The 27,039-nt window shown below is 39.4% G+C and overlaps 1 protein-coding gene across 2 annotated transcripts; it reads left to right on the top strand.

Moving 5' to 3' along the window:
* Positions 1-27,039, top strand: ARL14EPL (ARF like GTPase 14 effector protein like). 2 transcript variants are annotated; one of them, XM_087926929.1, is made up of 4 exons: positions 1-130; positions 14,268-14,399; positions 22,310-22,452; positions 25,439-27,039. In XM_087926929.1, the coding sequence occupies exons 2-4, from the start codon at positions 14,286-14,288 to the stop codon at positions 25,653-25,655; spliced, it is 474 nt and encodes a 157-aa protein (XP_087783055.1). In that variant the 5' UTR covers positions 1-130; positions 14,268-14,285; the 3' UTR covers positions 25,656-27,039. The 2 variants fall into 2 exon arrangements, with proteins under 2 accessions (XP_087783055.1, XP_087783056.1); XM_087926930.1 differs by lacking the exon at positions 14,268-14,399 and adding an exon at positions 14,528-14,579 and having other exon boundaries at positions 4-130.

Raw genomic sequence — 27,039 nt, 5'->3', positions numbered from 1 at the left:
CATTGTTACTGAGAGACAATTAGCAGGATTTCAGACCATGTACCACTACTAACGGTTGAATTTATGCAGTGTCTACCTCTAACAGAAATCGCTAGCAGATCGTTTATTGCATTTTTAACAATCTTGTTAGGTAAGTTTTAAAAAAAGATTGTTGATATAATAAGGATTGCTAACTCGATCAACTACTATCTGAAAGAGAATATTCAAGTAATGTTTCCTTTGTTGTAGTTTTATTTTTGGAAAATATGAATCAACATCTTTATTCTTAGTTTTACACCTGAAAAAGAGACCTTTAAGATGATGCTAATTTTAGTAATGGTAATTTACTATCTGTCATTGAATTAACGGAATTCAACATTTGTTTCATGTTTATTTATGTTAACTACTGTGTATTTTCCTCTGTAGAGCAAGTAAACAGAAAATAAATAGCTGAAAAAGAATAAACCCTGTAGTTTATACATAATAAAAAATTTTTAATTCTAACTTCGGTGTAGTTTTAATACATTCTTTGTCCAAAAATATTATGCAATAGGATATTCATTGTGGAATATGTGAAAAATAATTTAATTGAAGAATCAATGTTTATTTTTTTTACCAAGGTTAACAATTTTAAGATGGATTGACTCACTCTCCAAAAGATTTTATTGTAGTAAATATTTGAAACTATTTGATGCAATCTTCTTTTGAAATAACTGCTGTACGAAATAAGATTAGTGGCTAGTTCATGTGAAAATGATTTTGTGATTTGCATACTTATATGTTGTAAAAATATGGAAAAAAATTGCAGCAAAACTTGATTTATTTATCTAGCATTGCTAGAAGGGTGATGCTTTGGGGACATTGTTTCTGGTTTCAGTCTGTGGGGAATAGGAGATGAAATGTTACCAAATCACTCCAACCACAGAAATTGTATTTCCTGACTTTAGTCACAATGGAGAGACTTTTATTTTTCCAAAAAGCATCTTATTACAAAATATGTCATTAAAGTCATGTATATTAAAGTGCAGCTGAATCATTTAAGCTCTGAAGTAAAGAACACTAACAAAGCATCTAAGGATAAAATACAGCTGCTGCATATATCTGTAATAATGAAAGTCACATCTGCAATATTTTAAATGCAAATATAACAATAACATTATATAATGACCAGACTAATTTAAATGAATAATAGGTTAAGCTAATGAAATAATAAACAATAGTTATTCAATTTTTCAACAACTATCTTTATATGATTCAAGGTGGAGAGATCACAAAAAGCAAATGATGTCTGTAACCATGTAATTGAAATTGCAATTTTGATTTTTTTTTTAATAGTCACTCAAACATACTGACATGTCTTGCATGTCAATCTTGTTGCTAGCTAAAACCTTGGAATTATGGTAGATGTTTGTTTTTGAGTTTTAGTGGATTTCTGGAAACAAAATAATTTGTATTGGTACAATAAAATAGCTGTATCCAGTTGAAAGTTTGCTTTAAACCAGAGTTTCCTAATGTGTTCTCCAGATGTTGTTTGGTTACAGCTCTAAAAATTTGTAGCCAGCATGACTGCATTTCACATTTTGGGCAAGTCTGGGCAAATCGCTTTAAGTTCATTAATTCATGCTGGGAAGAAATTGTTTTGATGCATCATCAATCAATATCTGTTCCAATTATCTGTATTGGAAGCAAGTTAGCTGAATACATCAAATCTTGGACACCATTAACTAAATCACTAGGTCCTGATGGCTTCCAACCAAGGGTTACTAAGGTTTTTAAAGCTGCAACTGCAGATCTCCTAACTACAAACATGCAACCAGTTTCTATGTAGTTGAAATGAAAAGCAGGACAGCAAGTGATCCTCTTCTACCATGTGAATGGAACAACTCTGTGGATGAGGATGATGTATTCAACAAACAAGTCCGGATTCTCCTGAGAGTAATACAAAAGTGATTTACTGTTTATTTTATTTATTGCATTCAGTTTGTCAAGCATGTATGAGAAAACAAGAATAAGTATGAACATAACATATAAACATATATGTATAAACAGGTATGAGTACAAATAAATGGGAACAATAGGACAGGGATGGTAGGCACGCTGGTGTGCTTATGCATACCCCCTTACAGATCTCTTAGGAATGGAGTGAAGTCCATGGTAGACAGTTTAAGATTAAAGTTTTGGGGATTTGAGGATGTAACAACAGAGTCAGGTAGTGAGTTCCAGGCACTGACACTCTGTTGCTGAAGTTGTATTTTCTGCAATCGAGTTTGAAGTGATTTACTTTGAGTTTGTATCTATTGTTTGCCCGTATGCTTCTGTGGTTGAAGCTGAAGTAGTCACTGATAGGTAGGATGTTGTAGCAGACAATTTTGTGTACTAAGCTTAGGTCAGACCGTAGAGGGAGTAGTTCTAAGTTGTCTAGATACAAAATTTCAAGCCTGGTGGCATAAAGTAATCTATTGCGAGCTGAGGAGTGGAGTACTCTTCTCATTAAATATCTCTAGACTTGTTCAATTGTATTAAAGTCATTATACAATGTGGATTCCAGGCATATGAGCTGTATTCAAGAATTGGTCTAGCAAAGGTTTTGTACACCCTGTTTTGCAGTTCAATATTACAGGAGAAGAAGCTTCACAAAATTAGGTTAACAACTCTTAATGCCCTTTGGCAATGCTGTTACAGCTCCTTGACAAAGTGAAGGTCATCTACGAGGTTGTATCCTCCTAGTTTGTATTTAGTGTTCTGATTTTTGTTGCCAATATGTAAGATAGAGCATTTGTTATTTTCTTCTGGAATATTTTGTCTGAAGCCCTACTTTAATACCCAAAGCTGGGATTATCTAGAGGTTTCAAGCCAGGGGTGTTTCTACCGGTACTGTCCACCTCTGTAGAACTGGTAGCTCTGAAGAGCAGCAGACATGTCTGCTGATATTTTTGCCCACCCACCCACCCGGGTTCTTACTTGATCTTTATTTTCTGATTTTTCAACTTCAGCTGCCGAACGAGGCACAGCTGCAGTTAAAAAAGCAGGAAAAGAGGGTTGTTTCAAAGGCTGCTTCTCTGCAGCTACTGATGACGATTTACAGGTGCACGGCTCGCAGCCTGCATGGAAGCTCGTAAATCCCGAACCGGTAGTTAACCCTGTCGTATCCCACCCCTGTTTCAAACCCCTCCAAGTGCTAGACTAATGGAGACCTGATCATTTAGTCCAAGCAAAATGAAACAAAAAATGGTAAACTGTGGTATAGTTCACCTCCATAGAACAACACTGACACCTAGCGGTAGATTGCGTTTACTTTTTGCTGCATTCACATTTGAAAATGCTGAATGTTTTTTTTTTTCAGAGCTAATGTGAAGATTTTTTATTTGTTTATGTTTGTGAAATTCCTTTTGGTGATAGCTGATGACATGTATATGGAAATACAACACATTCCAGGCTGCATTTCCTTACACATATAGTGCTACAAAAGAAATAATGCTCTATTTTTTAAAAGGGAGAGAAGTCATAACAAGATCCACAAAATTGGGAGTGGTTCCTGAGGTTAGTCCTGCTGATAGAAATGAGAAGTCTACTTTCAATTAAAAGATTTTGGAGCACTGTTAAAAGGTAACAAATTGCTAGTTCAAAAACATTCCTGTGCTTTTGTTGTTGTTGTTATCAAGGTAGGACTTTTTATCCAAAGCAGAGAATTTGCGGAGAAATAACTTATTTCAATAAAGCCAGAACTTTTGTGTTTATTTTTGTTACAATCAGTAAGTGGCTACCTGGAAGGGAGATAATTTGGTTTTTCTATCACTTAAAAATAAAACACTGTTTGCCTTGGAGTGCTACAGGGAGAGTGGGGTTTGCTGTTTTTTAAGTGGATACACAATCTTAGGCTCAAAATCATCACCTACAATTAATAGCAATAGCACTTAGACTTACAGTATATACCACTTCACAGTGCTTTACAGCCCCCTCAGAACAGTTTACAGAGTCAGCTTATTGCCCCAATAATCTGGCTCCTCATTTTTCTGACCTCAGAAGTATGGAAGGCTGAATCAACCTTGAGCCGGTCAGAATCAAAGTCCTGACAATGAACCATGAGATAGCCTGCAATACTGCATTCTACCACTGTGCCACCATGGCTCCTGCTGGTAATATATCCATTTACTCAACAGAAAGAAACCCTGAAGCTTAAAGAATAAGTAGATTGAAAAAATACAAAGTCAAACATTTTATGAAACTAATCCTGAAGATTATTATGTGCGCTCGCACACGCACACACACACAGACAGACACACGCCCTCTGCTGGTTGGTTGAGTGAGAAATAAAAGCCAACTCCATACATCCATGCTCTTGGTTTTTAACCTTCATTTAATATTAATTTTATTTATTTATCTTAATTTTAATGTTTTTTATATTTATGATTTTAATTCCATTTTAAGCCACCCAGAGTCACTTTGGAAAGTGAAGCGAGTAGCATATAATATAAATAAATAAATAAACATATCAGAAATAAATATCAGTTGATACATGTACACTGTCCAGGAACTATATTTGAAAACAAGATAGGACAAGATCAAAATAATTGAATTAATAATTTGTTGCCTGTAAAGTGAGGCATTCCATTTATAAAATTAACCAATGTAATTATAAGGAAGAGGAGACAAGGGGGAGAAAGGGGCCAAGCCTGCTCATTTGTTGACATAAATAAGCAGATAAAAGATTGAGGCTGTAACTGGAATGAAGCATCCGGGCAAGATCTTATGGTTGCCACAGTTATTTTGACTTTTTGACACCTGCTCCCTGGCTGTGAATGTCCTGGCCTTTAATTTATATGCACATTTCAGTACTTGACACCTGTCTTTTTTTAAAATCAAGCCTCTTTGCACATGTCAGAGGATGGTGTTTGAGTTCAGGACCGGTAGCTTTCCTGTCACCTGGAGACTTTCTATAAATAAGATTAGTGCAATGCAATTTTCCTCTTTAATATAGGATTGTTCAAAAAATATATAATATTACCAGTAGGAGATTAACCACTTCCAAAACTATTTAACCTTTTTCCAAACTTAATTGTGGTTGCTTTATTTCATAATTCTTGTTACGGCAGAATATTTTTTTTTTATATTAGTGTAGGCTGGTGCTTCTCAATCTTGCCAGTTTGGAGATGTTTGTTTGTTTATTTATTTAATTTTAGTTATTTTTGTCAATTGCTTACAAGATAATAGGCATAAGTAAAAACATAGTTATGAATACATGGATACATATAAGAAAAATAAAAAAAATAAAAGAAACAATAGGACAGAGATGGTAGGCACGTTGGTGTGCTTAGGCACGCGCCCTACAGACCTCTTAGGAAAGCAGTGAGGTCAATAGTAGACAGTCTAAGGTTAAATTTTTGGGGGTTTGGGGAAGAAACCACAGAGTCAGGTAGAATATTCCAGATATTGACCACTCTGTTGCTGAAGTCGTATTTCCTGCCATCAAGTTTGGTGTGATTAACCTTGAGTTTGTATCTATTGTTTGCTCTTGTGTTGTTATGGTTGAAGCTGAAGTATTCATTGACAGGTAGGACATTGCAATGTATGATTTTATATACTATACTTAGATCGGACCAAAGGCGGTGTAGTTGTAGCTTTTCTAGGTCTAGAATTTCGAGTCTGGTGGCATAAGGTATTCTGAATCGAGTAGAGGAGTGGAGAACTCTTCTTGTGAAATATTTCTGGACTTTCTCAACTGTGTTAATATCAGATACGTAATGTGGGTTCCAGACTGATGAGCTGTATTCGAGTATTGGTCTAGCAAATGTTTTGTATGCTCTAGTTATTAGTGGGTATATGGATACACCAACTAGGTTTGGATGAATAAATATATAAACCTAGGTTTAAGTGCAATGTAATTAGATAATTAAGGGTGCGGTTGCAAGCTGCAATAAAAGGCAGTGAGAGAAACGTAACACTTCCTGCTCCTGGTCTGGTCACTGGTCGCTGGTCTCTCTGCTCCCTGCTGCCTGCTGTTTACTCCTGTATGAGACGTCTGCTTGTTGGCTACTGTGCTGGATACCGTTTCTACTGAACAAAAGGACTGTTTACTTGGTGAGCTGATATCCTGTGCATACTCAGCGTTGTCTTCGAGAGAAAGGTATCGGAAGGAGAAGATAAAGACATTGTACTGACTAGTTTAATGAACTAAGTTACTGGATGGATATATTGGATAATGACATATGGACTGATTGACAATGCTTAAACTCTAAATGAATTAAATAACTATTTAAAACTACAAACAGTGTTTTTGTCTCCAGTGTGTGTATACTCTTGGGCCCAGCCTCTCTCTCATTTGGCTGCCTGGCCTGACTGCTGCTGTGCACTCTGCTTGGGGGTTTGTCCCCAAAAACTAACATTGGTTATGGGCCCAGCAGTGAGCACAGTCTAACTAACCAGGTTATAGCAGAGAGAGTTTGGTGTGAGTTGCACATTACTGTGAAAACAAACTGTTTGTTGAATAGTTATTTATCTGAAGAGCAATGGCACAAGTAAATTTGCCAAGTCTGTCCATGATATCCAGACTAGATGGAACAAACTATGTTTCATGGTCAATGAAATGTAGTTTACTTCTACGAAGAGAAGGTTTGTGGGACATAATAACAAACCCACCAGATGTATCTAACTTAGATCCTAATGTTGAAGAGGATGCCAAAAAGATACAAGACTATGAACGAAAGAATGAGCAGGCTTTATGCATCATAGGTCTGACTCTCTCAGACCAGCAACTGATTCATATCCGTGGAGAGGAAAATGCTGCAAACTGTTGGGAGAATCTCAAGAAGATTTATGTTCGAGACAGTGTAGGAGCTCATATCAATCTTACACGGAAACTGTTTAGAACACATCTTGAGAAGAATGGAGACATGTTAACTCATTTAAACTGTATGAAAAGCATTTTTCGGGAATTACAAGAAAAAGAGCTTATATTTAATGAGTTGCAACAAGTATACATCATACTGTCTTCTTTGGATCGAAGCTATGATGATTTTGTGACTGCTTTAGAGGTATTGCCAAAAGACAGTTTATCAGTAACTGAGATTACCAGCAGGCTATTAGAAGAAGCCAGAAGAAGGTTTGAACGTGACCAGCTGAGGGAAGATAAGCCTAATAAAGAAGAGAAATTATCTTCAAAGCATGAAAGAAACCAGCTATGTAAAGTAAAGCACCCGGAAGAAGAGAATTTATCTTCGACGGCATACACAATTAAAAAGTGTTTTAATTGTGGAGGCAGAGGACATTTGGCAAGATTCTGCAGAAAAGGAAAAAGCCAGAATGTAAAAAAGCCAAAGAAATCCTTTGAACTAGCCACGTTTAGCAACTGTGATGTGAAGAATGATTTATGGGTGGTGGACAGTGGTGCATCCCACTGCATCACGAGAGATAAGACAAAATTTATAAAAATGTCTACAAGCTCTCAACATATATCACTCGCTAACGGCTGGCACCTCAAGGCCAAGGGTGAAGGTATTGCATACTGTCCATGTTTAAACCAGAATATAAAAATGTTGTATGTACCACAGTTAAAGATGAACTTACTTTCTGTAAGAGTATTAGATAAACTAGGTTATGTAATTACATTTAAGAATAATAATTGCATAATTGATAAAGATAACAAAAGGGTAACTGCAGCTTTAAATGGAGCATTATATGTATTACATGATAGTAAGAAAGGGGAGGCACAGACTGTATTTAACAATATAAAGCCTCATAATGAATGTATCCATTTATTGCATAGGCGTTTGGGGCATGTAAATTTTAAAATGCTAAAACGTACAGTAGAGTTATCTGAAGGAATAAGGTTAAAACCTTGTGATAAATATTTGCGTTGTAATGTCTGCTGTGAAGATAAGAGTAAAATATTGCCTCCAAATAGGCTAAATGGTTTCAAAACTAAAGAACCTTTAGAAGTAGTATTTGCAGACATTATAGGTCCAAAGAAACCCAGTATGGGGGGTGCTCGATATATACTGAGCATTATGGACCATTACTCTAGATATGGGTTTTGCTACCTAATGAAAAGCAAAACTGAAACATATCAACATTTCTTCAACTGGTTAAAGTTTGCAGAAAGAAAGACTAAACGGAAACTGATAACCTTGGTGACAGATAATGGTACGGAATTTGTTAATAGCAAATTCCAGAATAGATTAAAGGTAGCTGGAATAGAGCACAAGAAATCTGCACCATACAGACCTCAACACAACGCATTTATAGAGAGAAGAGGCCAAACACTACAGGCAATGGTTAGAACAATGTTAACTGATTCTGGATTACCTGATTCTGTGTGGGGGGAGGCTGCAATGTGTGCCAATAACATATTGAACAACGTTGTTAACTCAACTACTGGTGAAATACCATTCACCATGTGGCATGGCAGGAAGCCTGATCTGAGTTACCTGCACACATTTGGTGCACCAGCATGGGTGCATATCCCTACACAACTCAGGCATAAAGGGCAACACAGAACTAAACAATTTTTCTTCGTTGGTTACGAAGCAAACCATAGGGCATATAGATTTTGGGAGAAAGGCACATCTAAGGTGTTATGTAGTGCCAATGCCCAATTTCTAGAGCACGTAGGATGGGATAAGTTAGAACAGGATAACAATAAAGAAGTGATTATTGAATCCTATAGAAATCCCATTAATTATCCCTGTAACTTTAAGAATAAAGTAAAAAGAGAAATACAGGAAGAAATTGTGCCCATAGAAGAAGAAATAGAACCAATAGCTGAGCAAGATGAGGAACATGAACAGGTAGTAATTCAAAAAAGTCCTCATACAAGCCCTGTAATTCCCAGAAGAACTACACGAATATCTAGACCGCCTGATAGATACCAGGCTAATACAGTGTGCCAGGAAAATAAAGTTCCAAATACTGTGGATGAAATAAAAATGTATCCTTCTAAAGATAAGGAAAGTTGGTATGCAGCAATGAATAAGGAATTGAAATCCTTGAAGGATATGAAAGTATATGAAAATGTGAGATTACCTGGTGATATAAAACCCATTGGCTGCAAATGGATTTTTAAGATAAAAACTGATAAGGATGGAAATATAATCCATAAGGCAAGATTAGTAGCCCAAGGTTTTAGACAAAGTGCCAATGACTATGATGAAGTATTTGCACCTAGTCTTAAAGCAGCAACATTAAGGGCAGCCTTAGTGTGGGCAGCAAGCAAGAAATATATAGTTAACCATTTAGATGTGGAAACTGCTTACTTGCATGCTCCACTAAGACATACTGTATATATGAAAAAGCCTAGTGGATTTAAAGGTGAAAATAATAATGATTGTTGGTTGTTAAAGAAGAGCCTCTATGGTCTTAAACAATCGGGCTATGAATGGAACCAGTATATTGTAAAGGAACTGAACAATATAGGGTTTAAAGCTGGTTTAGCCGACCCATGTCTGTTTAAAAGGGAGACAAATGGGAAAATATCATTATTATTGTTATTCACTGATGATATTGCCTTGATTACTGAGACTAATGATGAAGCAAATAAAATAATAGCATCATTAGAAAATAAAATAAAAATCAAGCAATTAGGGGAGATAAAGAGATATCTAGGTTTGAATATACTGAAAACACAGAAGGGTTTTAAGATATCACAGGAAGATAAGATATCTAAATTGCTAATAGATTATAAGATGGAACTTTGTAAGCCTGCAAAGACTCCAATGAGTCAGGATATTTGCAAAATGGATGTTCAAAGTCCCAAGTTTGATAAGGCAATATATCAATCTTTGATTGGTAGCTTATCATACATTAGCAATTGGTCAAGGCCAGATATAGCTTATAGTATTAATCAACTGGCACGACATAATAATGATCCGCTTCAGTGTCATTGGATAGCATTGAAGAGAATCTTAAGATATCTTAAAGGGACATTACACCATGCACTGTATCTAGAACCAAAAGGTGATCTCATATTGAGTGCTTATGCAGATGCTAGTTTTGCATCAGAAAGAGACACAAGAAAGTCGACTTCAGGAACAGCCATAATGCTGGGTAAGACATTAATTGGTTGGAAGTCAATAAGACAACAGCATATAAGTTTGTCTACTATGGAGGCAGAATTCTCCTGTTTATCGCTATTATGTACTGAGTTAATTATGTATAAACAAATGATGAATGATATGGGTATAACTGTAAATTATCCTATAATTGTACATGAAGATAATCAGGCAGCAATTCAAATGGCCACAAACATTGCAGTAAAAACTAGGAGCAAGCATACAGATTTAAGGTATCTAAACGTTAGACAATCTGTACAGAGTAAAATGATACAGCTTGAGTACTGCATGTCGGAGGACAATGTAGCTGATAATTTTACTAAAGCCCAAGGTGCCATTAAGCACCAAGAGAGTTGTGAAAAGTATGGGTTTAGATTGTAAAGGTATTATATATTTATATCACCCAAAAGGGGAGAATGTTGGGTATATGGATACACCAACTAGGTTTGGATGAATAAATATATAAACCTAGGTTTAAGTGTTTGTAGCTTTAAGCACCAAACTGCAATGTAATTAGATAATTAAGGGTGCGGTTGCAAGCTGCAATAAAAGGCAGTGAGAGAAACGTAACACTTCCTGCTCCTGGTCTGGTCACTGGTCGCTGGTCTCTCTGCTCCCTGCTGCCTGCTGTTTACTCCTGTATGAGACGTCTGCTTGTTGGCTACTGTGCTGGATACCGTTTCTACTGAACAAAAGGACTGTTTACTTGGTGAGCTGATATCCTGTGCATACTCAGCGTTGTCTTCGAGAGAAAGGTATCGGAAGGAGAAGATAAAGACATTGTACTGACTAGTTTAATGAACTAAGTTACTGGATGGATATATTGGATAATGACATATGGACTGATTGACAATGCTTAAACTCTAAATGAATTAAATAACTATTTAAAACTACAAACAGTGTTTTTGTCTCCAGTGTGTGTATACTCTTGGGCCCAGCCTCTCTCTCATTTGGCTGCCTGGCCTGACTGCTGCTGTGCACTCTGCTTGGGGGTTTGTCCCCAAAAACTAACAATTTTTGTCAATTGCTTACAAGATAATAGGCATAAGTAAAAACATAGTTATGAATACATGGATACATATAAGAAAAATAAAAAAAATAAAAGAAACAATAGGACAGAGATGGTAGGCACGTTGGTGTGCTTAGGCACGCGCCCTACAGACCTCTTAGGAAAGCAGTGAAGTCAATAGTAGACAGTCTAAGGTTAAATTTTTGGGGGTTTGGGGAAGAAACCACAGAGTCAGGTAGAATATTCCAGATATTGACCACTCTGTTGCTGAAGTCGTATTTCCTGCCATCAAGTTTGGTGTGATTAACCTTGAGTTTGTATCTATTGTTTGCTCTTGTGTTGTTATGGTTGAAGCTGAAGTATTCATTGACAGGTAGGACATTGCAATGTATGATTTTATATACTATACTTAGATCGGACCAAAGGCGGTGTAGTTGTAGCTTTTCTAGGTCTAGAATTTCGAGTCTGGTGGCATAAGGTATTCTGAATCGAGTAGAGGAGTGGAGAACTCTTCTTGTGAAATATTTCTGGACTTTCTCAACTGTGTTAATATCAGATACGTAATGTGGGTTCCAGACTGATGAGCTGTATTCGAGTATTGGTCTAGCAAATGTTTTGTATGCTCTAGTTATTAGTGTAATATTACCAGAGAAAAAGCTATGTAAGATTAGGTTAACAACTCTTAAAGCCTTTTTGGCTATGTAGTTACAGTGGGGTTAGCATTTAGGTCATTAGAGATGAGTACTCCAAGATTCTTGACAGAGTTTGGATCATCAACAAGGTCTTGACTATTAAGCCTGTATTTTATTTTCTGATTTTTTTGCCAATATGTAGGACAGAGCATTTATTTGTTGAGATTTGAAGTTGCCATTTGCTTGACCATTCTGATACATAGTCAAGGTCTTTTTGAAGGGTAGCGGTATTGTCTGTGGTGTTGAATAGCTCTACATCATCAGTGAAGACAACGCAGTTGCTCTTGATATGATCACAGAGGTCATTTATGTAGAGTATGAAAAGAGTTCGTCCTAGAACATTGCCTTGGGGGACACCACTGTTGACAGGTACAGAATTTGATAGGACACCCCCAATTTTGACCATTTGTTGTCTGTTTGACAGGAATGCTTCTATCCAGTTATGCAGGTGTCCAGAGATACTGTAAGATTTTAGTTTTAGGAGTAGTTTGTTGTGTACCACTGAATCAAAGGCTTTACAGAAGTCTATGTAGATTGCGTCTATTGCTTTGCCCTGATCAAGTTGTATAGTCCATATGGTTTTGCAGTGTAAGAGTTGCAGATTACATGATAGTTTTTTCCTAAACCAAATTGTTTATTATAGGTTGTTTGTTTCTAAGTGGAGGATGATGGATTGGTTAATAATTGATTCCATGACTTTACAGGTGATGCAGCATAAAGAGATAGGTCTGTAATTTTCAACTAGGCTGGGGTCTCCCTTTTTGAAGATGGAGATGACCATGGCTTGTGACAATAGTTTTGGCAAGGAGCTGGTCCTGAAAGATTTTTCAAAGATTATGCTTAGAGGTTCGGCTATGGCAGTGGATAGCTTTTTTAAGAAGTAGGCACATATTCCGTCTGGTCCAATAGATAGAGATGGTTTTAGATTGCGTAGTGCTTTTTCAACATTGTCTTCTGTAAAATCGATATGTATTAGATAATTGTAGTTATCTGTGGTTCAACTAGGAAATACTGGGCATGATCCATTGCTGTTTACAAATACTGAGCCAAAAAATGTGTTAAAGAGGTTGGCAGTCTTTACCATTAGGTCCTTTCAGGGGTGGGATGGACCTTGAATCTTTTAGTTTGTTGTTTACAAAATTGTAGAAAGCGCAGGTGGAATTGGTGCATAGAAGGTTTTCTTCTTGTTTAATGTGATAATTGGTGCATTCAGTTTTTCTCTGGTGGCATAAATTTTTGTATCAGCTTTTGAAGTTAGCAACGTGATCAGATTTGTTTTTCCGCCAAAGTGATTTCTTTTTGGATTGAAGCTTCCTTATTGTTATGGGTTAATTTGTTTTTTCTGGTTTTGGGAGTTGTTATTGGTACACATAGTTTGATGACTCTTTTGACTTCAAGTAAAAATATGTTGTAATAGTCTTCTCCAGTATTGCATCCAGTGAATAGAAATTGCCAATCAAGGGATGAGAGATCGTTGTCTATCAGATCATTGTTGCCTTTTTTGAAGTTGTAATTAGGGATTCTGTCATTGTGATGATTTTGTGTGGACGTATGTTGAGACAAAAGTTTATCATGTTGTGGTCACTGCTGGAAAAGGGTTCTTTAATTTGTATTCCATAAATTAAATTTAAACTATTGCAGAAGATCAGATCGAGGCAGTTGTTAAGTCTAGTGTTGTTCATCACTAGTTGTTCTAGTCCCAGATTTGTTACTGCATTGTATAAGGTTGCATGTGTGGGTTCAGTTGTACATTCATTAAGGGTACAGTTAATATGAGGTAAATTGAAGTCACCAAGAAAGATAAAGGCATGTGGGCAGGATACTGCCCATGTTAGTAGGGTATTTAGATTGTTTGCATGTTCGATGTCATAATCAGGGGCTACACCTGCAGGCTACACCTGCACTTGCAGTAACCTTTTCCCAGGGAGGGAATAGAGATTTTACAGTATCCTTCCCTTAGAGTGGGGTGGGAATGGAGATTTTACAGTATCCTTCTCCTGCCATGCCCATCAAGCCATGCCCACAGAACCGGTAGTAAAAATGTTTGAATACCACCACTGCCCTGGAGTCATGTAAATCACCTTTTGTGTCCTTCTGCTAAGCAAAGTCAATGGAGAAGCCAGATTCATTTATCAGCTTTGTTACTCATTTAACAGCTGCAGTAATTCATTCAACATCTGTAGCAAGAAAGGTCATAAAATGGAGAAAGATTCACATAACAAATATCTCACTTAGCAACAGAAATTTTGCTCTCAATTGTAGTCATACATTGAGGACTACCTGTACCAATTATTAAACTACAAGTCTGGTCATCCCAGCTACTGACCACATTGTAGCAGAACCTATATTCTTTAGAATGTAACAACTGTCCTAAGACCAGAGACTCACTCCTCTGCTTTAAAATCAAGTTGAAGTTTGGGAACTGAAACTGGGTGAATGCTTCACTTGTGGATATTATCATGACGTTTTAATTCAACGGTCCAAGATCCTGGCATTTTCCTTGACAAAGTTCTACGTCCATGATTTGTGGATTTCTCATTGCAGGTTTTTGCATACTTTTAAATGGGTGATTGTTCAGAAGGCCCCTGTCCTCAGGGGGGGCCATTTGCAGCAGGGGAATTGGCAGGAGGGAGCAACGTATGCACTAAGGAGATGACCTTGGAGCAAAAGCAACAGGTACAACTTCAGAATTCTCTTCAGTATTTATAACTGTCAGAAAATGTTTTATAATTCACTTTTAAAGATAAAAAATAGGTCTTGCTTTTGATTCATAATAATGTTACCCTTTTCTTATGAATTTCTAGACATTTCTTTTCCTGGAATTTGGTATTGATATAAATATATTGGATGCCTAAGGTAACCCTAAAGTTAGAAATGTATGTGATTCAAAGAAAGGATTTATTTGATAAATCACAGGACTTGAATTAGAACAAAGAATATAATCTAAGAATCTACTTAAATATTGTGGGTTCTTGTCATGGATCCCTTTCTGGCACTAAAGGACAGGTCATGGTGATGGATACTGCCTATATCCTGCCTAATGCTAAGCCCTAAAGTGGTTTCTTTTTCACTTAGCATAATATTTGAGCTCAAACATTACCAATTTACAAGACTTTGCCTCTGGTTTAATGTTTTATGTGCATCTAGACACTGTGGTGTATTTAGCAATTCATCATTTAAAACAACCATGATTTAATGTAGTGAATTACACTTCTTACATTTACACAATATTCTAAACTATGACTTGACCATAATTTATTTGATAAATCACAGTTGACTTATTAGCTCAGTGATCCATGGGAAGATACTCAAAAAATATCTAGACAGATTTCAAATATTTTATTTAAAACAGACTGCAAAGCAAAAGTTATAATCTGAGGCAAAAAAAATGTGGTTTACAGAAACTGATATAAATATTTTCAAATACAAAAATATTTACCAGAGATGTGGGATCCAAGCAGAGGTGGGCTGCTGGGGGTTTGCAGGGGTTCGGGAGAGCCCCTAGCTAAGATTCTGTGCAGTTCAGAGAACCGCCAAATCCCACTCTTGGCTGGCCCCACCCACCCCGCCCTTCTCCTCCCAGGAGTCCCCACATGGCCTGTTTTGGATGCAGGTAAGTGCAGGACGTGCACGGAGGCATAGGGAGGGTGACAAACAGGTTTCCCGGAAGTTTGGGAAGGCCAGAAATGGGCCGGTTTCTGGCTTCCAGAGAGCCACTGGAGCCCAGGGAGGCAGTTTTCGCCCTCCCGGAGGCTCGAGGAAAGCCTCCAGAGCCCAGGGAGGGCAAAAACGCCCCTCCACTGTGGTGCAGGAGGCTGACTAGGCCACACCCACCATGGCCACGCCCACCCAGCAACCGGGCAGAGAACCCTTTGCTAAAATTTTTGAAGCCCACCCCTAGATCCAAGAACACTCCCCACAAAAATGCAAGAGCAGGTTACAAGTAGCAACATGAAGAAACCCAGGCTCCAGTAACTGTAATGGTTGAATCTCCCTTAGTTCCAACTGCCTTGCACATTTCAATACCTAATTATGATACATAGTTCAGTCAAATTCTGCATGATCACCTGTTAGAAGCATTTTCCAAGTTAAGCTTAGTGAATGATTAATCTTTCCAGCCCACCTGGGAAGAAATGTGCACAGTGCTGCCAGCTTCAGTCTGAGAAGGCCTTTTGCCCCACTTTCAAGAGCTGCAAGAAATTTTTTGCTTGGGTTCCCTTCTTTGAACTATTTGCTCTTTTCAGGTTTATAATTTGTGTTCAGTCTGTTCTTCAGTTGGGTTAGTTCGCCTGTGTCAACAATTGCCTAAACAAGTTCTACAATCTTGGCCTTTCTATCTTCAGGTCTCACTAAGCTTGAACCAATGTTGATAATCTGCTACATTCCTCATATTCAACTATCCAAATATCTCTGCCTTCTTTCTAGTATGCAGCCAGGAGAAACTTTGAATAATTGTGGGGCATTGGTTGCACACTTTCATACATGGTATTGAAAGGCACCCTTTTGTTGTAGATACGTCATAGTGATGTGAAATAAGTTAATACAATTCTTCTCTCTGCATACCACCTTGATTTAGTCCCGTCCATGGAATTTCTTCCATGTAACACATTTCTTTTAGTCCTTCTGGTCTATTGGCTGACTATAGGGCAAGACAAAGACAAACAGTATTTCTTTTTCTTTTGTCCACCCGCCCACCTCAGGGTGTCTTAGAATGAACCAAATAATGTCCTTATCTTGTTCTCCATTCAAGACCCATGTAATTATTTTTACCAGCCTATAACATTCATAAAACGAAGGTGCCATTTCCTGAACACTTTGTAGCTTTATTTTATAGGAGTATTTTACAACTGAAGACCTTTGAGTGGGAAGCTACTGTTCGCACCTTTCCAAGTGTGATGCAAATAAATCAAGAAAGAAAGCAGCTTCTGGATCCCCGGTCTGGGGCTTTTTTGGCTGATTCTGTGCAGGTTATTTTTGTTTTAGTTTTTCTTTCCCCTGATGCTCAGCCTTCTGTTCTGCTTTCTCTTTATTAGCTTTTCCCTGCAGGCAAAATACATTTGGGCAGCACTTTAAACTGGTGCAGCATAAAACCATTTAAACAATTGGCAGGATGAGGTAGAAATCCCAAGCTAGACAGGCAGGCAGGCAGGCAGAACAATATTGATAAGTGCCCATCAATTCCCAAATAGCCCAAGTCACAGCCACCTTTGGTCCAACAGTACATGTTGTATGCAGATGTTTGCATACTCAGCGAATGGCCTGGGTACCACATATACCAGTGTTTGGCAAACATTTTCAGCAATGAGTGCTGAAATGGGAACGTGCAGGGGAGCACCAGAAACTAGAAGAGCAACAGGCACAGCTGGCATGCCCAGAGAGATGGCCCTGTGTGCCACTTCCAGCATGCGTGCCATAGATTCGCCATCATGGACATACACCATCTTGCCACTTAAATCATGCACTTTCAAAATCTGCTTAAAGCAATGTTCATCAACTTTGGCAATTAAGATACGTGGTTGAGAAACACTGGGTTAAAGCATTCTATAGCATCCCTCTATTACTGCCCTTGACATCAGTTAGCTCCTGATATGCTTATGGTGACCATCTATTGCTCCTGAGTCTCTCTTTCATTTCTCTAAAACCACTGACAAACTTTCAGATAGTATTTCTTTTCCCACAAAGTATTATCCAATGCCCACATATCTCCAAATGGTACCTCCTACTCACAAAGCTGGACAGAACGGGATTGATGTTCTTCTTGCACTTGCACAATTTCCTTGAAAGAGCCATAATATCCTTGTAAGTTAGCTTTACACAGATGACTGGATGTGTAAGAGCTGTAACTTCTAAAGCAAGTTACCTTGCAAATTGGATAATTAGTAAAAGGCATTAATACTCCAAATTATACTCCAAATGAACATGGTCTGAGAAAAACATAGTAAGATGTAGTATACACATTTACTCTGTCTGACTATTTAACACAGAGAAATTGCCTCTATTTTTCTAAGATATCCACCTAATGTTGAATAAATGCACAATGTATAGTAGGATGCCACTATCCCAGTGATTTATTAACATGGTAGACAGCATGACAAGATAAATAGGATCAAAATATCAGTCCTAGGAAAGCTATGCCCATGTTTACAAGCTGTGTTTGTCTGGAATACAGTTAACAGGGAATTAGCAAGAGTAGCTTAAGAGCCACAAATAGAACATAACATTCCAAACAAAATACAGAAGTAGGAAAAATTCCCTCTGCTTGTTATGTATATCAGTCCATAGCAAACCTCACTAGTTTTTCCCCAGCTTTAAAATGTGTTGGTTAACCACTATTCCATACAGAACACACTGAAGAGATCTCATGCCATGCCACTCAATCATAATTGAGTTCTGTCACCAGATCAAGCCCCACACAAGCAATTCATATTATTGTCAGCTTTCCCAGGTAGTCAGACAGGAAGCACAAACAGATGAGCTAAAATTCCATTACATTAACAGAGTCTTGCAAGCCTGCTGATACAAAACTCCTACCATTTTTTATAGCCTGAGAGGTTAAGGAGGTTCCTTTCTAAATTTCCTTCCCTGGCCATCATGCAGCTGCAGGGCTATGTCCTCTGCTATCTGATTATTTCTTAGATAGCATCTCTTCACCCCCTTTCCCAAGGTCATTCCTACATACCATTACAATTATGGATTAGCACACTATGTGAACTACTCACCTGTAAGGTATCTGAAATGTCTATCCTATATAAATTCCAAGGGCAGGGCATTCAGCCCTTAGGTGGTAGGTAGAATAATAATTTCTCTAGTCAGACTTGATTTTTACCAGGAGACAATAAGCACTCTAACTTTGAGTAATTAGACTAATACATGAGCATAGAAAGACTTTGGCTGGAACACTTATTGCTGCAATCATGCAGTGCTGGGTGCATAAATTGCCTGAGGCACACTTCATTTTATTGCTGGTTTATTTTTGAAGTCTCAAACAGGTACAGGTAAATGTGTCCCAAGACCTGAATAACTGCGATGTAGTTTGATCTCCCATGTGCTGTATAAACCTGCTCAGGTATCAGACCATAGAACTTTTCTCCAAGTAATTAGATAGCAAATGTGTAGCCACAGTAGGACAACTGGACATGCCAGACAGAGAAGCAGGCCTCCACTCCTGTGGTGTCTGCCTTCTGGAACAAAATCCTCACCACCCCTACCCTGACCTTATTTATGGTTTCAGTTGTTCTGCTGACAAAATGATGTTTTCTCTTTTCTCCCAACACAAGTCTTGTAATAAGGATCATCTCTACAGTTCCTCAGAAATGAGACTGGCAACTAAATGGTCGGGGGGGGGCGGCTGTCCAGCTGCTGAACTTTCCCTCTTTTTAGCCTGTCATTGGATGTTGATCCCTATGGTCACTCAGGCTTGGCTTACAATACAGATCAGAAGTCGGTCTGTTTTTTTTGACACAGAAATAATCCATCTCCCAGAAGACATTTGGGCTTTTTAAAGAAGCGTAAGAAGGAGAGTGATAGTCCCATAGGAAATGGGAAATAAATAAATCCAGTACTTTCAAAGTTTGACTGACTCCGATAGGAGTGTCTGCAGTCTTTAGCAGGGGTGGGATGTTACCGGTTCTGCCTGGCTCTATAGAACTGGTAGCTCTGAAGAGCAGCAGACACAGATCCGGTTCTGTGTTTGCTGCTGTTTGGCCCATCCACCTGCCTGGGCTGTTACTTGACCTTTATTTCCTGCTTTTTCAACCTCAGCTGCTTTGTGCGGCACAGCTGAGGTTGAAAAAGCAGTAAAAAAGTGGTTTTTCAAATGTTGTGCACCTGTGCATGCAGCGCTTATTAGCTGTCTGGCCAGAACAGCTTTAGTTGTATTACATGCGTGTGCACAAAACATAATCACCGAACTGGTAGTAGCACCAGTTGAATCCCACCCCTGGTCCTTAGCCCTACCTTGACATACAGAGAACAATTGGAGGTGGTTCTTTTTATTGATAGAGATGAAAATGAAACTGGTGAACCAGTCAGACATTACCTTGAATTTGTAAGGACAGCAACACTCCCTACCTTGGTACTAAGTCACAGTAAGCTTGATTAAGGAGGCAACCCAACTTAAATCAATCCCTCCCCTTTGTACTCTTCTTGTCCTGTCACCCAAGGGTTGGGAAGTGAAATGGGAAAATGTGTTGTCTGTGAGAAATGGGTGTTTGTTTGGCACTGTTGTGGAACTTTGCCAAAATAAGGAGTACAGCACTGAGAAGAACCATGGTTATTGCAATGAACATTGGATGCATGTTTTAGGGGGGAAAAGGGTCCCTGACCAATGGAAAAGCAGTTTAAAAAAAAAAAAAAAGAAGTTGAGGACAACAAGGCAGGAAATCCTAGCGATCTAAATGGCTGCTCAGTTTGGGGAAGCTTGGCAGGTCTTTCACCCTATTCCTATGGTGAATTCTATTGTCAGGCAGAATGGGACTTTTAGAAATGCAGCAGAGCTGGAGACATTCATTATGAAAGTGATAAAATTTGGGGTCATCAGCTGATACGAACATAGAAGTTGGGGATTCTCTAGGTCACAACTTCCTGTTGCTCTTGTGCCAGTAGTGGGATTCAATTTTTTTTACTACTGGTTCTGTGGGCGTGGCTTGGTGGGCATCGCAGGAGGAGGATACTGTAAAATCTCCAATCAGAGGTGGTATTTGCTGGTTCTCCGAACTACTCAAAATTTCTGCTACCAGAACTGGTCAGAACTTGCTGAATTGTACTATACTGTGAATGGGTGAGGATATTTCTATTCTTTGGTCTAGATGGAAGTGGGGGGGGGGGAGAATTTGTCAAGAGCAAGAGGAGTTATTCAACTCTGATGAGATTATGCAAAAAGAGGAAGTGGGTTTTACTTTGGTCATATCCAAAAGGCAAGGGTGTGTGTGTGTGGGGGGGTATGGGTAAAGTCTTCATTTTATTAGTTAGGTTCATTTTTTCTACTACAGGCACAGGAGGAGAATCCTGCTAATCAGTGGCAGAACCACAGAGAGGCATCTAGCAGTAGCCTCAGCCAGCTACCCTAATCTTATTTCAATGTGATATAATTCAGATGAACTAAATCAGGGGTCCCAACCTTCCAAGGGTGACCATGGCCTATTCGCAACTAGGCCTCACGAGTGGCAAGCTGGCATGTACATGTAGCAAAACTTGCTTGTTCACATGGCCTGGTTCCTCTTCCCCCACTGAGCTCCAAACTGCAAAGGTTGGAGATTGCTGGACTAAAGAAGATAGCTTATGCTGAAAATGTTATTTTACAAACAAAATAATAAGAGTTAAGTTCTGCCTTTTTAGCAGGTCAGGTAAATTGACTCTGACATAATTTGTCTATTCCTCTAAATTCATCTAATGAAGCACCTGCAGTTCATGCTGAAAAGGTTATCTAGAATCCAAAAGTAGGTATTTGAGGTAGACTGGAGATGAATAGTGATGGTTTCATCAAGTTTGAGTCACCAATAGATCATATATAATTCAAAACTACAGACAGGATACTTTTTTTATCTTTAAGCAGTGTATTACCGTATTTTTCAGGGTATAAGATGCACTGGACTATAAGATACACCTTGGTTTAGAGAAGGAAAACAAGGGAAAAAAGTTTTTTGCCCCCGCGCATCCTGTTTTTGCCCTCCCTGGTGTGCAGAAGCACTCTGCAGGCCAAAAACGGCCCTGTTTTTGTCCTCCAGATGCCTCTGCAGGTCCTGTTTTTGCCCTTCCCACCATCACCCCCCCCAAACATGGGACTTGTGGAGGCCTCTGGAGCAGTGGCCCCCAACTTTTTTTGTGCCACGGCCTGGTACCGGCATCACAAAATGATCTGCGGCCCGGTACCGGCATCAGCACGCATGACAAGGCAAGGCGAGCCGAGCGACCGGCCAGCCAGCCGTCCCCCCCATCTCCCCACCAACTTCAACTCCTCCTTTGTACCTTTGTTGATGGGCTTCGCTTTGGGACAGCTTCGGGGCGGTTGCTTGGCTCACCTTGCCTTGGGTGCTGAAAGAATCCTCACACCTTAGTTTTGTTCGAAGCCCCCCCCCCTCAATGAAACTAAGGTGCGAGGATTCCATCAGGACCCAAACGCCGCTTTCCAACCGGAAAAGCTCACCCGGAAACACTTTCTCATCAAACAAGATGGCGGCGCCCAGCAAACCGGTGGCCCAGTAGGAAATGTTCCACAGACCGGTACCGGTCCGTGGCCCGGTGGTTGGGGACCCCTGCTCTAGAGGACAAAAACAGGTATTTAGAATGTTCTAGATGCTGTGGAGGGCAAAAACAGGACCCACAGAGGCTTTGGGAGGCCAAAAATGGGCCTATATTCACACAGACATTTCCACCCACTTTTTGGGGGGAGGGGAAGTGTGTCTTATACTCTGAAAAATATGGTAATTAAAAGAGAATTTGATTCTATGTTTTAACAGGAATTAGTGTGAAAATGTTTTGCAATTTAATTGCTGGAGGTTTTTTTAGGTTTCTGTTTTCGTTTAATACTGAATTCCTAAATGCACTTGTGAACCTATTATTGTAATCACTAGTGTGTTTGTTGACAGCAACAAATTGAACGACAGCTAAAATGCTTGGCATTTCAAAATCCAGGACCTCTGCTGGCAGATTTCAACCCAGAAACTCGGGAACAACAAAAGAAAGTCTGTATGTCAATGATAAACCAGGATTGTTTTAATACGACAAAGAAGTAAGATGATGTATCCAAGTTCTGTCTATATTTTAAATTAACTTTGGAAATAGAAATTTATAGGGTTGTTTAATCATCTTCAGATGCTTAAGGCTCCAGATTAATGCATGCATTCTTGAAAGTTCTACTCCAGTTAGCAGAAAAAAAAATCTATTCATAATTACCATGATCATGGCTGCAATCATGGCTATTGTTCCTTAAAATTCTCTTATTTAAGCATTTAAGACAGAATAAACCTGCTGACAATTAAATTGTAGGACATTTGGAAGATTAAGGGTGTATAATTGGTTTTGGGCTAAAGGCTACATTAGCCCAAAATTACATTACATACAGAGTAGTGTGTACCATACTACCCTCCTATATGGCACACTGGGTCCTTGTGGCTTGACTTTCTAACCTGCTTTCCCACGTGTTGCCTGCACCCCAACTAAGCAGCCCTGATCTGTTTGCTCACAGGTAAGCCTGCGAGTCGCACTAGCCACCCCCGTCCCCAGGTTCAGCTGGTTGGCTTCCCCATTGGCACGGCCCCATCCTGGTGCTGGTGCTGGCTGGGGCTTAGCTAGCTGACCCCCCATCCCTGGGCTTGGCTGGCTGGCTTCCCCAGTGGCACGGACCCATCCCGGAGGCCATGCTGGCTAGGGCCTAACTAGCTGTCCTGCCCCCACCATCCCTGGCTTGGCTGGCTGGCTAAGCCGCCATGCGGCACTTTCCCAACCATGTGGCGGCTGCAGCGTAGTGAGTGGCGGGAGTGATGCTACAACCGGGAGGGTGGGGACCTAGATGCCTTTCATAAGCAGCGCTGTTGCTGCAGTGCCTCTGCTGCCACCACTCGCTTCTCCTGGGGGACAAAATGAAAGGAAGTGGGCGGAGGTGACAGAGGCGGCGGACCCCACTGCCTCTCATAAGCAGCGCTGTTGTCTCCGCTATCTCCCTTTAGTTTTGTCCCCTGGGAGAAGCAAGTGGCAGCGGCAGTGCTCCAACTGGGAGGGCAGGGACCGAGCTGACTCCTGTAAGCAGTGCTGTTGCCGCAACGCCACAGTGGATGTCCTGGAGCTGGTCGCTTTCTTCATTCTCCTGCCGCCTGCTGCTCTGGAGTTCACCAGATCAGTTAGTTCCAGATCAGGTTGTATGTGAGAGTGGTGTACGTGTGCTTGTGTGTATGTGTGTGTGTGTGAGAGAGAGAGAGAGAAAGAAGAAAAGAATGAAAGAGCAAGAAAGAAAGAGGAAGGGAGAGAAAGAAAGAAGAAGAAAGAAAGAGAAATAAATAAAAAGAAATAGAAAGGAAAGGAAAAAGAGACTGTGCTGTGTGTGGGAGAGACAAGAAAAGAAAGAAAACAAAAAAGATCACGAAAGAAAGAGGAAGGGAGAGAGAAAAAAAAGAAATAGGAAAAAAGAAAGAGAAAAAGAAATAGGAAAAAAGAAGGGGAAAAGAAATAGGAAGGAAGGGGGGGAGAAAAAACTGTGCTATTATTTTTAATTGTTCCATTATTTATCATATATTAATATTTTACACTGTCCCTATACTTGATTTTACTGCCTTTCTTTTGCCCAGGGCTACCACATATTTTCCAGGGTTTACATACATTCAATGTCTATAGTCCAGACTCCAGAGCATAAATACACTTGCGTTTAACAGTGTTGAAAGGGACTTTGGAGGTCTTCTAGTCCAACCCCCTGCTCAGGCAGGAAAACAGAGAATGCCAAACTCTGAGCAGAGGTCATGGGAAAGATGTCAGAATAACAGAATAACACCTAGAAGGGAGCTTGGGGGGAACCCTATACCATTTCAGAGAAATGGCTGTTCAGTCTTTTCTTAAAAACCTCTAGTGTTGGAGTACCCAGAACTTCTGAAGACAAGCAGTTCCACTGGTTAATTGTTCTCATTGTCAGTTTTAGTCCTGATTTGCTTCTCTCTTTGTTCAGTTTCCATCCATTGCTTCTTGTTTGCCTTCTGGTGCTTTGGAAAATACATTGCCCCCCCTCCTCTTTCTGGCAGCCCCTTAAAAGCCTGTTGTCTATCACACACTTGAGCAAAGCATGTGAGCCATTTCCTCCTTTAAGTGGTCCATGAAAGTATATCTATGGTACATAGATAATGAAGTCAAAAAAAGGTGAACAACATTTTTACAGAATTATAAATTGAGGCTGGGTGTGACAAGGAATGGCTGGCAGGGGAGGGGAGGGGCCAGGCGAGGCACCCCTTGATGTGAGTGACATAAGAGTTGGCACACCCACCCAGTCACTGACCACCACACCATGCCTACACATTCACATGACCACCAGGCCACACCCACCCAGTCACATGTCCATCAAGCCCGCCCACTCAGTCACATGCCCATCAAACAAACCACGCCCATAGAACTGGTAGTAAATTTTTTTGAATTCCACCACACACACACACACACACACACACACACACACACATGTTAGTCTCCAAGACTATAGCCACATGTCAGTTTTTATCTGAATTTTTAGTTTTGATGAGAATTAAATTCGCTATCCAGTCTATGTGGCTGGCTGTTTTCCACATTAGCAATCTGGCAATCCTCTGCTTAATTGGAATTTAATTTGCTCCCTCTGCATGCCCTGCTTTTTAAGACTTATGTAGCTGATCAAAATCCTAATATTTCTCTTTTCCACTGGGGATATAGCTTTCGTATAGAAAAAAGTGCATATCCTAACAGGACATAATCTGGCACACTACTGCTGCCATTTATAGTTTACCTGAGTTAAAAAAATTCCTATGCTAAGTAGTCCTGAGGAACCATCTGTCAAAGCAATTTTCTTCCTCCTCTTTTAAATAGGTCTGTGGTAATGCTGCATTCCATTCTGAGGTAAAGATAAAAGGGTTCTTTATTTGTAGATTAAAATAGTATCAGAGGGGAATTCTGAAGATCTTTTTTTTTTTGCTTTGCAGTGCATTTTCATTTTTTTTACTTCATATTTTAACAATCTAACAAGGTGCCTCTGTCTGCTATTTTTATAGGACTGTGAAGAAATATGACAAACATGGCCATCTGATTTCCAATAAAACAGATTTGTGTGATTGTCTAGAGAAGAACTGTCTGGGCTGCTTTTACCCTTGTCCTAAATGTAATTCAACAAAGTGTGGGGCAGAATGTCGCTGCAACCGGAAATGGGTCTACGAACAAATTCAGGTGGAGGCTGGCCAAATCATCCGATTTCCATTTCGAAACAACTAGATTACATTACGTTTCCTGATATTATTTTCCCCCCTTTGTAAAGAAAAACACTCTCTTTTATTTTTAACAAATAAAGACAGGGTTATTGTTGTGGATCAGTCACTAAGTTGTGTCTGACTCTTTGCAACCCCATTGATCACAGCATGCCACTCTCTTCCACTGTTTCCTGAAGTTTGCCCAAATGCATGTGTATTGTGTTGATGACACTATCTAACCATCTCATCCTCTGTTGCCCCCTTGTCCTAGCACCAGGGCCTTTTCCAACGAGTCCCCTTTTCTCATTAGCTGGCCAAAGTATTTGAGCTTCAGCTTCAGTATCTGTCCTTCCAAAGTACAGTTGTGGTGCCTTTTCTTTACGAATCTGCAGAGTTGCCATACTATTTGATAGAAGGAAAGTAAGTAGCTTAAATGACACAAGAAAAGTATATGTCTTGAGGGCAAAATAGCACAACAGAACCATGATTGCAGGGGAGGGAGAAGATAGTTTGATAAAGAAATCGTTAGGAGAATCTGGACAGAACTGAAGAAAAGGTTTTTCACATTTGTCTAGCTGTTTTTCCATTACAAATCAGTGCCTCCCCCCATGTGCTTTACATAGCACATTTGAAGTGCATGAAGTGGATGCTTTGCTAATTTTGAAGATCTCAGAACATATGTGATTAAGAGAAATTTTGCATAATAGGGTTGGAAGGAGATGATAGTAAAAGAAAAAAAAATGAAGATTTTTTTTCAAATGCTATTTTTCTCTCCTTTCCTTTGAGCCAAAGCTGCTGTGATCCTCAGCAAATGGATATTAGAATTTCATCTTAGGTTATTGGAATGTAGTGTGCAGCTGCCTGTGAGTTTCTTTAGTTAGAAAACGTTAGCATTAAGCCTTCTACACTTTGGTAGCTTCCAGATGTGCTGGGAAGACTGTAATTTCAGAGACTAAACTGGCTGGGGAATCCTGGAAGTTACAGCTGTAAAACATTTGGAGTACTTCCAGGCTTATCTAGACTCTAGGGAACTGACTGAATATTCTTCCACCGCTAGGGTCAAGTAGAAGGTGATGTGTGGTTTAAACCCTTTTGGTTCAGTAGAATCAGCCAAAGATAAAGAATGTAAAACCAGCTGAGTAAATTGGGAAAAAAAAACCTCAGTTATTCATTGTATCTTGAATTTGTCTATGCATGCATTATTCCTTGGTGGTGCTCAGAAAAAAAGAAAAAAAAGTTGTGCCTTGTGAAAGCATAATCTGTCCACCATTGTCAGATACAAATTATTTATTAAATTCTATACGCCGCTCAGCTGGATTGAAAATAGCTCAAATGGTATGGCTAATGACACCCAAATCAGCAGGGATTAACACCAGACAAATCATCAAGCAGAAAACAGCAGTCTAATG

Source organism: Pseudonaja textilis, chromosome 2 (genome assembly GCF_049901715.1).
Source record: "Pseudonaja textilis isolate UNSWEBS1 chromosome 2, rPseTex1.2, whole genome shotgun sequence".
NCBI classification, from domain to species: Eukaryota; Metazoa; Chordata; class Lepidosauria; order Squamata; family Elapidae; genus Pseudonaja; species Pseudonaja textilis.
Note: the sequence above shows the minus strand (reverse complement) of the source record. Positions and strands in the feature narration are given on the sequence as shown.